The sequence below is a fragment of the Seriola dumerili genome, unplaced genomic scaffold, assembly GCF_002260705.1.
Source record: "Seriola dumerili isolate Sdu_G_001 unplaced genomic scaffold, Sdu_1.0 BDQW01000025.1, whole genome shotgun sequence".
NCBI lineage: Eukaryota > Metazoa > Chordata > Actinopteri > Carangiformes > Carangidae > Seriola > Seriola dumerili.
Genome location: NW_019174280.1, coordinates 11,429,892 through 11,442,865, shown reverse-complemented (window position 1 = coordinate 11,442,865; position 12,974 = coordinate 11,429,892). Strand labels below are relative to the sequence as shown.

The window sequence follows — 12,974 nt, the reverse complement described above, 5'->3', positions numbered from 1 at the left end:
CGCCATAACCACGACCTTCTTTTGTATAATAATAGAAAACGGTCAGACATTTTTAATCTGCATTTTAATCTCCATATAGATCCAGATCTGTATCAAAATATACATAGCGATCAACACTCATTTGATACATAGGCAAATTTTTATTAATGTCATTGTAATTCACGTAATTGCAATAGTTTGTTTAGAAAAGTGCACTTCAATTTTTGTTTCCCAAAAGCAAAACGAGCAACTAAATAAATATATCTTAATTTGGATCCGAATAAGCTTCCGGGGGTTCCCAATTAAATGCCCTCTAGAAAAAAACCTATGCAGTTTTACTGTGTTGTTTTTATTATGAAAGGTTCGGGCCGGAAACCCAGTGTTTAGTGTTATGTGTAGCATCTGTGCAGTGAGGAGGAGAGCGGCTGAGCTCCACAGTCGGTAGGAGCGCACGCCGTTTTATATTATCATAGCTCGGTATAAATGCTGGAGACGCGTGTCTTTTCTCATCTGAAGCGCAGTCTGTACTACTCCAAATTCTTCAGCCGTACCCTGGGGAACAAACCGGACTCGCTCGCTGTCACCAAACAGTTTGTTGTCGATCGCCTGACATTTATTTGGGATTAAAATGGTCATCAAGGTTTACATCGCCTCCTCAACTGGCTCTGTCGCGGTGAGTGTTGATTGTAATCAGACGTGTTTCCAAGTTGACAGGTGCGTAGACAAAATGCAGGAGTTTAATAGGTCGTTTTCTATCTGTTCTGTGGTCTGGGCATCGGTTTCAGTTCAGCCTGTTGAATTTGCACTTCACAAACAGGATTGTGTTTAATATTCCTATTGGTGTTACAGGCTTTGTTGCAACCCTCACCTGGGCTTTAAAGGTGCAGAAGCCGAATATATGGCAAATTCTTGTAAAAGTTCTCCCTCCTATAGGCGGAAACAACGTACGTGTTTGGTTTGCAAACAAGCCATAGTCCATTTACATTCCCTCAGGACATATATATTTATATATATATATATATGTGTGTGTGTGTGTATGAACTATGGTCTCATAAAGTAGAGTAGAATCAATGTTTTTTCTGATGACTGTGAAACCAAAGGAACTTAAACAGTAGGCCTATCTAGAGCAGATTTGTGTTGTGGGATTAAGGAGAAGACTGATATTCAACAGATATTAGAGTAAGATTATTCCAATAAAAAAAACCCCAGAGGCATATAGTTATAGTGTATAGTCTTGAGCCTCAGAGACATGGTTCTAGTCTTGCATGCAGTTTTACACTGAAACCATCTTCAGGAGCAGTTGAAAGTGTAAACCTCGGGAACCTCAGGAGCTGCCCTCGCTTTATTCTTACATGTATTAAATAACAGTTTCCTGGCTTCTGGAACAACATCACTGAACCTTTTTGAGAGATGTTCCTTTCAACTTGTTCAAGCCCAGAGTAATTCTAGGGAGGGGCTCCCACATCTGAGCAGCAGCATCCTGCGGCCAGGCTTAATCTCAATAAGACTGATTTATGTCAGTATACTTGATTGGACGGGACATATAGCCTACTGTGGTTCTTTAGGGCTGCTGAAATGATTAACTAGTCAATCAGCAGAAAGTTGCCAATTATTAAATTAAGCATTCTCTGGTTTCAGCTTCTCAGATGTGAGGATTTGATGCTTTCATTGTGCATCATGCATTTTTTTTTGTCATAAATTAAATATGTTTGGGATTTGGTCTTGGTTGGGCTGAGTCATTTTGTCTCTGGGACATTGTGATTTCTACCTGTTACTATTTCCTGACATTTCTTTAACTTAAGAAATAATGGATACATCAAAAAAGACATTGAAACAAGATATGAATCTGCAATGAAAATATTAGGTGCAGCTCCAGTCTTATAGTGCCTCTTGGCAAACAACAAGGCTCATGCCATAGGGAGAGTCCAGCTGATACTGAGATTGAGCAGAAAATCATCAAACAACACTCTTGCTCGAATGCTTAAAGACTTAGGTAATGGTACAAATGAGTAATATATTTATTTTATCATGCTCCCTCTTAGTGGAAGAGGGCAGCACAATCTTTGCGCGTTTACTAAAGGAGTTATTTATAACCCGTTGACACATACATTGAAAACACAGAGACAAACTCTCTCTCACACACACACACACACACACACACACACACACACACACACACACACAAAGCACACACACACACACACAAAGCACATTCACACACACTTGAAAAGTTCCACCATTTGGGTCAGTTATGTGAGTGTCGAGCTCATGTGAATGTAATTCGCTTTGAATGCTTTTGAATTGAGTTACAAGTGATTGAATAAAGAGGAGAGGTGAGGCTGGATCCCTCCACTGATATAAAGTGAAGTGGATGTGTGTGTGTGCGTGTGTAGAAGGGGGAAAAAAAAAAGTAGGCCTACTAGTGTGAGATGGAGATGGAGGAAGACAGTGTTAAAGAAAGTGAGGGCAGGAGGTGGAATCTGGGAAAGCACACAGGTGCGACAAATGCAGGACTCGAGGGAAAAATGATCATCAGAAGTCTCCATAAAATGAGCAGTTCACAGCTTTGCAACAGCAGATTAGTGGGGCGGAAATCATCTGCACAGAATGAATGAAGTGCAAATTAGGTTATCCCCCACTCCTCAATAGATGTGTGTCGAGTTCAGTCCCATCAAATTTTACATTTTATAATTCATGTTTTCCCAATGATCATTACGAATGTTGGTTTTAATTATTAAAAATGATCACAACTACATATCCTCACATAAACTGATCTAATAGATGGTGAAATATCCAAACGATTGTCATCCTCTGTTTTTTAGGGCAGGTGTGATTTATTCATTTTTGATTATTTGTTTCTGTCACAAGCCCCTCCCCCCCCCAAATACCCCCAACCCAACCCCAACACACACCACTCCTATCTCCCTGTCTCTTTCTGCCTGTGTCTAAAGGATTAGTTCTCTCTTAACCCTGAGCTAATCCCTGCATTTCAGAAAGCGCTCTCAAGCAACACATGCATATACTCATATATTGTCATTTGAGTGTGTTTATGTTTTTAATCCTACATGCACACACACTCACACACAAATCTGGACCCATCCATCCCCTGACACACACTCTCACTCACACTCGCAGGGGGCACCTCCTTCATTATTTAGAGCCACGCTGCCTGGCTCTCAGCTCAGAGGAAGACCCAGTCATTTATACTATGTAGTTCACCAGCAGTGTGACATGCAGTGTTGTCTCAGACTAGACACTAACAGTGGCTCCGTACAACCAGAACAAACGGGCACGTTTCTCTGGAAAGACAGTCAGTATTCTTGTAATTGATTTACTTTTTTTGTGGGCTTCAAGATAAAGCTGTTTTATCTGGATGTGAGTGTCAATAACTGACTGTCCAGAACAATCCCTCACTGTCTGTAAGGTAAAACAATAGCTCCATTGTGGCGCTCAGCATCCCTAAAATAATGGGCACACACGCACATGTGCTGTATATATGCACATAAGCACACAGGAGAGACATAATTCAATGATTATATTCAACCACAGAATAAATGCCCCTGTTTATATTTGTTCACAATGTGTAATCAGGTTTTTGTGATGCTAATGAATGTTCAAGCATCTGAGTCACCACAGCACTGCGTTAGTTTTCACAATGGAGGCAAAAATAGAGATGAAATAGAATGAATGAATATACAAAATAGATGCTGTTGCAAGTAAAAAACCATGGATGTCTGACGAAAAATTTTGATTTTATTAATAGCACAAGCTAGATGTTAATCAGAACACCAAATAAATATTGTACACTCGCAGTTACAAGTCCAAGACATTTGAACTGTGTCTCTGTGTATAATGCATGTTTACGACCTACCGTGGGAGTTTTCTGACTTCTAAAATTATCCTTGGAATTTTTTTTTTTTTTGTCACTAACACACAAACAGAGACATTTTGTCCCAGAGGACATAGGACAATACCACCGGGAGCTGTTGCATCCATCCCATAGACCACAGCTGGGAAAGTTGACTGGATACCTTTAATATGGGGTTCCTTCTTACTGTAAATGCACTTGCAACACAATGTACCTTTTAGAATAGAATGATTAACTGCAATGTATAGATGCATTGAAAAATGATAATCATCACAGCCTATGCCCTTCTATGCCCTTCTCTTAAGTCTAGTAAAGTGTATTGATGTAGGTTCAAGACATACTGAAGGAAAATAATCTTTTCAAACCTAATCTCCTTCACTAATCAATAATCCTCCTTAATGTCCCTATTCTGTGTGTGTGTGTGTGTGTGTGTGTGTGTGTGTGTGTGTGTGTGTGTGTGTGTGTGTGTGTGTGTGTGTGTGCGCGCGCGCGCTGCCTCTGGCTCGATGGGTGTCATCTTACAAGTTGTCATTACAGAAGTGTATTAAACACCCAAGAGCAGTATACAGAGACAGAGGGCATGCCAAACACACACATTGTCCACCTGCACTTTATGTAAATGTACATTTGTTCACTTTAGTTAGCTGTAGCGGCATCCTTTTCATTTCTTTTTTTCTGAATTATTTTCAATGTACCACCTCTCTGCCTCTCCGAAACCAACCCTCCTCCATCTTGTTCTTCATTTATTCCTTTTCTACCGACCCAGGTTAAAAAGCATCAACAGGCTGTAGTCGGTTTCCTGGAGGCCAATCGAATCAGCTTCCAGGAAATTGACATCACCATGCTGGAGGAGCAGAGGTTATGGATGTACCGCAACATACCCCGGGACAAGCAGCCAGAGAAAGGCAACCCGCTGCCTCCACAGATCTTCAATGAGGATCGCTACTGTGGGGTATGATGGACTTTGTAATGTTTGTAATGAGCAGGTAGTGCTGCATACTCGCAGATGGTATTGTTTCTTGCACATCTGAGTTTTTATTGTTCCGCACCAAAATGCATTGTATACAGTGCATTCGGAAAGTATTCAGACTTTACTCAGTACTCAGTTGAAGAACCTTTGGCAGATTTTAGCCGAGTCTTTTTGGGTATGATGCGACAAGCTGAGTTTGCACACCTGGATTCGGGGATTCTCTCAATCTCTGTCTGGATGGACAGAGACTGTCAGTGGAGAGCGATTTTTAGGTCCCCCCAGAGATATTAGATTGGGTTGAAGTCAAAGCTCTGGCTGGGCCACTCAAGGACAGTCAAAGAGTTGTCCCTAAGGCACTCCTGTGTTATCTTGCCTCTGTGCTTTGGGTCATTGTCCTATTGGAAGTTTAACCTTTGGCCCAGTCTGAGGCCCTGAGTGCTCTGGACCAGGTTTTCATTAAGAATATCTCTGTACTTTGCTCAGTTGCCTCAACCCTGACCAGTCTCCCAGTCCCTGTCGCTGAAAAACACCCTTATAGCATGATGCTGCCACCACCCGTTGGGATGGTATTGAGCGGGTGCTTGGTTTCCTCTAGACATGAAGTTTAGAATTGAGGCAAAACAGTTCAATCTTGGTTTCATCAGACCATAGAATCTTGTTTCTCACAGTCTGAAAGTCCTTAGGTATATTTTTTGCAAACTCCAAGCAGCTTTCGTGTGGGTTTCTATGAGGAGAGCATCCGGTCTGGCCACTATGCCATAAATACCATCGACTTCTCAGTCACCTCAGTTACTAAGGACCTTCTCCCCCAATTGCTCAGTTCTGTGGCCAGTTCTAGGAAGAGGCCACTGTGCTCTTGGGAACCTTCACTGCAGCAGACTTTTTTTTGTGTAGTAAGCACCAGCAGACTGTCTTCTGGGGCATAAGAAGTATACAGTAGAAGTTAGAATAAAAGGAAGTGAAGGCATGACTAATATCAGACGGAAGTGTACATAAGACACTTAACATTTTTGAGTCTGTTTACGCCAAATGTTCTGATTGTTTCAACCTTTATGCCTGAAGTCTAAAAGGTCTTTGTGCAAATTCATTGAATTTTTGTTGTGTTTTCAAATGAAGAAACAACATTTTCTGCCTGTCCTCTAGAGCAAGTTCACTTACAGTTTTCTCAAGTTTCTTTCAACGGGTTCTATCCAAATGCAAAGCTTGCCAGTTTATGTCCTCCACTGATTGCACACTACTCTGTAATCCTGTCGTAATCCAGTTTCATGGATGGGGCAGATTATCTGCTTTGCCTCTCGTCACTCTCACTGGCCAAGGTAATCCAACATTACTCTGCAATGTCACGGTCATTGAATTATATTAAAAGCAGCAGTGGAAGGACGATTTGGCAGGGATGTTTACAACAATCTTTTAAATTTACAGCCTAGAGATTATGTAACACTCAACATCCTCATTTTTTATTTTTTTGTCCTTTCCCCCTCAGGACTATGAGGACTTCTTCGAGTCGAAGGAGAACAACACTGTGTTTGCATTCCTTGGGCTCACTGCCCAACCGTCAGTGAAAGTGAGTGAAAGTATATACATACAAGTACACTGATGTGTCTGTTAAAAGCCGTGCTGCCGCCCAACTTGCTCAAAGACTAAACACCGCACTGGATCAGCAGCTCTGCTTCCTGCAAGTTGCCTCTGAAAAATTTGATGTTTAGCATCTTTTTTTGATAGAAAAAGGAGATGTGAGTACATCTAGAATCAGTGGCCTTGTCTGTTCCCACAGCAATGATGTGTCTCTCTCATTGTCAGAGCTTTAACTACAGTGGTGCTTTTGGAATAATACAAAATAACAGGGGTCATTGGATGCTGCAGTTGCCAAACACTGAAGGGGCTCATTTCCATTAATCACTAAGGAGCATTTATTTGATTTTCCCCTAGTCGCATCCTTTTTCTCTGTCCCTTGATAACTCAGTTAGAAGTGATTCAATTACGCATAAACCAGCAGGATAATGCAGATACATGCAGTCTGGAAATGTTCCTCAGTTTGATGTTTAGCAGGGACATCTTGCTATAATGTTTAGTCCGGAAAATCCATTCAAAAAAAGAATAACTTAAAGGAGACGAAGTTCAATTTCATAAATTGCAGATACAATAAATAAAAAAAATAGATAATTAGACTAACTGGTTTGTGCCCCCCCCCCCCCCCCCCCCAATCTTTCAAGGATTCAGAGTCATAGATCAAACTGCTGGTGTGCGACGTCCATGGAACCTTAAAAGATGAGGACACAAACTGCATCACTCCTTGTGTTGCATCAGGTCCTTTACCGTGATCCTCTTGCTACGATGCCAGCATTTTGCCAAACCTCAGCCCACACGGATTTCACCCTGGAAGACCTCCCCTGTCTTTAAAAACTGTTCAAGCAACATTCCACCAACACTGAAGTCTCCAAGTCTGACTCTAAAGAGGCCTACTAACAGAAGAAGGGGGTTAACATTATGATGGATGCATTTGTGTTTCCTTTCCATGTTTAACACACTGTGACAATTTCAAATTGAAGTAGCATAAATGTTGTGCAAACTAGACGACAATGTAGCAGGTTTTTGCACCAGTAGACCAGTTGCTGTAGGTCAGTCTACAATGCAGTGGACAGGGAAGAAATGATGAGGTGTAGCACAAGCCATCTGAATACACACCAGTATTGTGTGTGTGTGTGTGTGTGTGTGTGTGTGTGTGTGTGTGTGTGTGTGTGTGTGTGTGTGTGTGTGTGTGTGTGTGTGTGTGTGTCTGTCTAAATAAGCACTGATTTAATGAAGGTCTGTGTTAAGTGAAAGGGAGCTGAGGAGGACAACACTTAAATGCAACTCTGAGGCCCTAGCGCGATTATGTTGGCGATGTGTGGTTAGTGTGTGTGTTTGTGTGTGAATGAGCGACGGCGCGCGCTTGGCACAGGTTGGTGTGGTACAATAGACGTGGTGGGGGTGAAGGATGCGTGATTTTCCAACGAGATGAGCATCTGGACAATAGCTTACTAAAGCAGATTGAGGAACAATGCTAAGATATAAACTTAATACTGTGTGAGATTCTGGCGGAAATATAAGTTGCAGCTTCTTGTATTGTAGTTCATTAGTCACTAATCATTCGATGAGACAATAATTTGGTTCTTGTATGCATTCACTATCAGATTTGATTGAAGTAGGTGGTTGGAATTAATAAGTCCTAGATGTTTAATTTAGATTCTCATTATACGGCACACGAAGAATCATAGGGGAACAATAGAGCAGAGACGACCAATGTTGTAATCTCCTCAGAGTACTATAGTAGCAAACTAGAAGATAGCTATGTGTTTATAGAAATCCGGTGCATCTTCAAAAGTTTTTTTAAAAAAAAGGCGCAGTGTACTTATTCTACATGAATATATGTACTGAGGTGGATATACTGGATAGTATTTTTATGCGATAAAGCCAGATAATTATCTAGAACGCAGGTTAGTAATAGCATACATTGTTCGGACTATTTTAGAGCGACTATACGGATATTTAATACGCATCATATTTGGTGCTTTGGAGTATTTTAAGTCTGAGTTAATTTATATATGGCAACAGAGACGGTGTAAGTGGAGTGAGCGGTATGAACTCCTAAATAACTGTTGACTAGTGCCCGGAGAGATTATGATTTGATAAAAATGTAAGGAAAGATAGTACAGTGTAAACAGTGTGGAACTCACTGGTGTGTTTTAATAGTTTTGGACAACATGGGCTCTATGGGCACAGAAGGAATAAGTGTATCAGGCTATGGCAACTCAACTAAATAGATAGTGATTCCATGAGTGAAAGTAAGGGAAATAGGGCGATTAAGACTATATGTTACGATGCGAGAGCTGAGAAGTATGAATGTATAAGCCCGAGATTTGGAGAGTAAGTTCTCATTCGTATTATTTGTTTGGTCTCTTTGTGAGATTGTTGACAACATAAAAAATTAGATATCACCAGCTTTATCCTCTAATCAAGAACGCTACATAAGTAGTAGACTACAGGAATACACTTTGCAGATTACTCCAAGAAGATGTAAGAGATATGTATCTAAGAAATTATTGCTTTGAGATAAATGAAGTGGCAAAGTTCCCAACTTACAGCTTTCCTGTTGTGCCCATTCCACCCTCCACTAAATGTCTTAGTGAAAGCTGCTGAAGTATAAGCAAACAGCCCTGTGTGTGTTTTATCACATTATGAAATGAAATAGATTGACGATATCGTGGGCAGCCCTTATCCAGGTCAAATTCTGTATTCTGTGTCTTCTCCTTCTGCTGACACTTTGTGTTTTTCTTTGTATGTCTCTCCTATTATAAATTAGTCAATCATGATTCTGGGTGAGTTACTGTTGGACTCCTTTTTTGATGTTTTAACCATGAAATGGCACCACACAGACCGAGATACTCATCTCCAGCTATGTCCGATTTTCCCTGGAGTGTCGTGCCATCTGGGTGAAGAGGATACAACCTAAGGATCACATGTTTACACCGTCGCAACTGACAACGATTCATTATTTACGTGCGTGATTGTTGATCATACTTTGTGTAAAAGATACATGGTAATTGTGCTGTTTTGTGAATGGAGGTGAACTAGACAAGTTTGTCTCGAACCACAAACTGACTAAATGTAGCAATGTTACATCGTCTTCATCTGCATTTGTTGAGCTATGTTGCGGTTAGTTGTGGATACATCTTTTCTCTCTGTTAGTAAACCGGCTAAGATATTGTCAAACTCAGGTGGACACATTTCTGTATCGGCGTTATTATTTGCACAATAAAGCCAATTTAAACAATATAAAACAGTTTATTTTGCTCCAGTCATTTTTTGTTATGATGCACTGCTCTCTTGTTCAAGTATACTGTTCAAAAGCATATGCGACTACTTGTTGTTGAATACTTTGGATAGTCAGTTAGATAACAGCTGAAAAATGGTAAAAGCTTTTTATGAGGGGAATAATCGAGGTCCTTAAAGTGAGTGGTGGACAGTCGAATTATTATATTCTATTTGACATGCGAAAAACCAGACTGACAACTGATAAGCCGAAGTGGGGAAACACTGTGTCAAAGCTCTGTGTCTTATTGTGTTGTCATCGACAGGTCTTAGCATGCGCTCCAAGGGTCTGAATTACGATCACGTACTCTCTGGCCAATTTAAGGTGCAGTGGTTGTGCAAAAACTGGGATTAAAGAGGTTGGACTCAAATACAAATCAGGATGTACGTAGGCAACAAAGGCAGTTAAATAAAGGCAAAACCATCATGCTCAGTAAAGAGACAGAGTAAAAAAAAAAAAGAAAGAGAAAAAGTGGTTAGTGGCGTGCGGTTATCTAGAAGAGGGACTCACAAAAAGTTCAGATAAGGCAACAAAGACAGAACAATTCTGAGGCAAAAAGTTAATTAGCTGGAGTGGCTCTGCAGGTGGACAGTGAGGAATGGTGCAGAAATCTTTATATTTAATTATTATCATTTTTGTGACGTTTCAAAGCTATATATTTAATATTCCACTGTTTCTCTGCTGGTGACTATTCCTAAATAGATCATCAGTGTTAAAGCTTTTTTTTTCTCTTTATCCACTTCACAACTTCTCTATCTAAGAACGCTGAACTCACTTTCATGCTTTAAAATTATGATAGTAAGCAGAGCGTTGATGTTGTACTCCCACCATGTTAGTTTCAGCAAGAACCTGCTGTTGTCTGAGCAGGCTGGTGGCGATAGTCTGGTAAGTGCCGCAATCAACAGTTGCCAAATAGAAAAATGACGAAACAAAGAAAAAGTTGTTAGCAGCGTGCGAATGTTTGATCTATTATCTGTTACGCTTGCTTCAACTTGTTGATGATTATCTTTTTGGTTGGACATGATATCTATTTGTTGGGGCCGCTCATCAGTGCCCCCTTGCCCCAGATGAGTTCTTTTTCCCATCATATGCATATCTGTATGTCGTACTCTAATGCATTTACCCGAGGAAATCAAAAATCCTTTTTGTTTTGCTTAACGGCTGTCCTCTCAGGACCTCAGGTATTTTCGAGGTCTGTCTGTATAATACTGATAGATGTGCTGCTTTACAGTCCTGTAAGAGAAGAGTGGTTGTTTCAAAAGTAGATTTCGTGTCAAACTTAATTTTAGCACTGTGCAGCTATCTGTGTTGGTTCAAGCGTGTGGAAAATACAACTACAGCAGAACAGATAAGAAAAATGAATTTAAAATGTTTCCAAGTACGCCCATGAGTCTGTAACTTTAAGTGTTTTACTCATGTGCATTAACTGTATCGTGGCGGTACAGTATGCTTTAAATGACTTAGAGCCATCATTCATGTTATTATGAACACCTTTGTTGACAAGTCAAAGTTATGCATTAAAAAAGCTGTATTTAGCAAACAATCACGAAGCTCAAAATTCCGATCAATGAACACCATGGCCAGTGTAGCATAAAAGTCAACTGCTCAGACACTTTTCTATGAGCATTTTTTGCTAACCATTACCGGGGAAGTTAAGGATGTGGTTATTCTTGTTAAATAGCACGTGCGTAGATTTGTGTGAGGAGACACGGCAATGTAGCATTGGAGGCTATTTAGGAAACTCATTATGTGTGCAAACAGATGGCAAACCCACGGCAACTCACAAATGCTGAATAGACAAGTTAGTTTACTGCAACATTATGCAGCTACATCATTCCATGGAATCCATTCGACATACTGCATGTTCTTATTGAACAAAAACACATTAAGAAACAACATGTCCAGAACTTTATACATGTGAACAAAAAACATGATTAACATAATATATAATATTAATTGATTAAAAAACACAACTACCCTCAGTTGAAAGAAATGAACAAAACAGAAAACAAGTTCTGAGACCAAAGATAAAATCAGATTTATTCACTTCTCATGTATGCAGTTTATTTGATTGTATTCATTTATTGATCTAAGGTAGTGCTTATTGATTCAAACGAAAATATAGAGTTCAGAGTTTGTATCTTCTGCTCCCATGGTACATTTACAGATGGCTGTGTAGCGATGAGCAATATTTAAGTATCCTAACGAGGAACTGAATGAATAGAACACAGAAAAAACTGTGCTCAGAGTTTTCGTAAGGGAAGTGTTTTAGTCTTATCATCCCCCAGTCCCATTAAGACCAAAAGGTCTGGGACAAGGAACTGGCTTGTCGAGTTCAAGTTTTCATCAAGAACAACCTGCGTGGATTGAGATCTGTCATCTCCGCAACTCTAGATATCTCCGTGAGGAATCAACATCATTTTTGCTTAGTCGGTAGCAGCCGTAGATTCTCATGTGGTCGCAGCAGGCTGCGTCTGTTCCAGGATGGTTGAGTGTTCGCTATGCATGCGACGGGTCGACGATTTAGACAGGATTGACATATACGGCCTGACTGGTATCGATGTGATATTCAGATATATGAATTTAATATAGAGTGAGATGCAGATAGCGTCGTGAATATATATTGCCAGGATATTACGAGATGCTGTTCTGGAAGAAGGCCGATCTAAGTAATTTAGTGAAAAGGAAAATAGATGACAAAGATATGAAATCACAGCAGGTTGGTACCGATGATTAATGGTTTACAAGTGCATATAATACTACAGTACATTATATAGTATTGCAGATTTGAGTTTTAGCCAAATCACCATATTATAGGCCAAGAGAACTGGCTCAACTGTCAAATCATTTTCAGTGTACTGCAGTAGCTCATATTTATAATGGAATCTGAATGGTGGAACTGGATTTCTGCCTTTATATGTTTTAAATGTGCAGTGTAAAAGGGTGGGGACAGGCTAGTGGGGTTGTAGCGTGAGGGGTCAATGGTCAAGATTCACTCTTGACATTTGCTATCAAAACTCCTCCTTTTTGATCTCGATTTCCCTCATTTTTTCTGCAAGTGATCCTTAAATCACTCTTCTAATTGTATATCAATAATTAAATGTGGGTGTGTTTTTTCCTGATGAAAAGATGCGTTTTTTTAACAGAAAGTAGACATTTGTAAAACAAAATGAAATTCCTTGATCCTCGTCTTAAATGATTGATAAAAAATGTTCCACCATCATCGTTTGCAGTCCAGTCCAGTCAGTCATTTTATTCAATTACTGGAGCTGTTAAATGGGACTTCTATCCTTTGGATGTTTTCT

The 12,974-nt window shown here is 40.0% G+C and overlaps 1 protein-coding gene across 1 annotated transcript; it reads left to right on the top strand.

The window, feature by feature from the left end:
• The first annotated feature begins 414 nt into the window (after positions 1–414).
• Positions 415–7,540, top strand: LOC111216319 (SH3 domain-binding glutamic acid-rich-like protein 2). Its single transcript, XM_022737817.1, has 4 exons — positions 415–652; positions 4,614–4,799; positions 6,301–6,381; positions 7,031–7,540. Exons 1-4 carry the CDS (start codon positions 608–610, stop codon positions 7,043–7,045), a joined length of 327 nt encoding a protein of 108 aa, XP_022593538.1. The 5' UTR covers positions 415–607; the 3' UTR covers positions 7,046–7,540.
• The last annotated feature ends 5,434 nt before the right edge of the window (positions 7,541–12,974 follow it).

Excerpts from the sequence above, each read along its gene's own strand:
- LOC111216319 (XM_022737817.1), top strand. The coding sequence starts at position 608 with ATGGTCATCAAGGTTTACATCGCCTCCTCAACTGGCTCTGTCGCG. Across the intron at positions 653-4,613 it reads CCTCAACTGGCTCTGTCGCG|GTTAAAAAGCATCAACAGGC; the intron begins GTGAGTGTTGAT and ends CTACCGACCCAG. Across the intron at positions 4,800-6,300 it reads ATGAGGATCGCTACTGTGGG|GACTATGAGGACTTCTTCGA; the intron begins GTATGATGGACT and ends TTTCCCCCTCAG.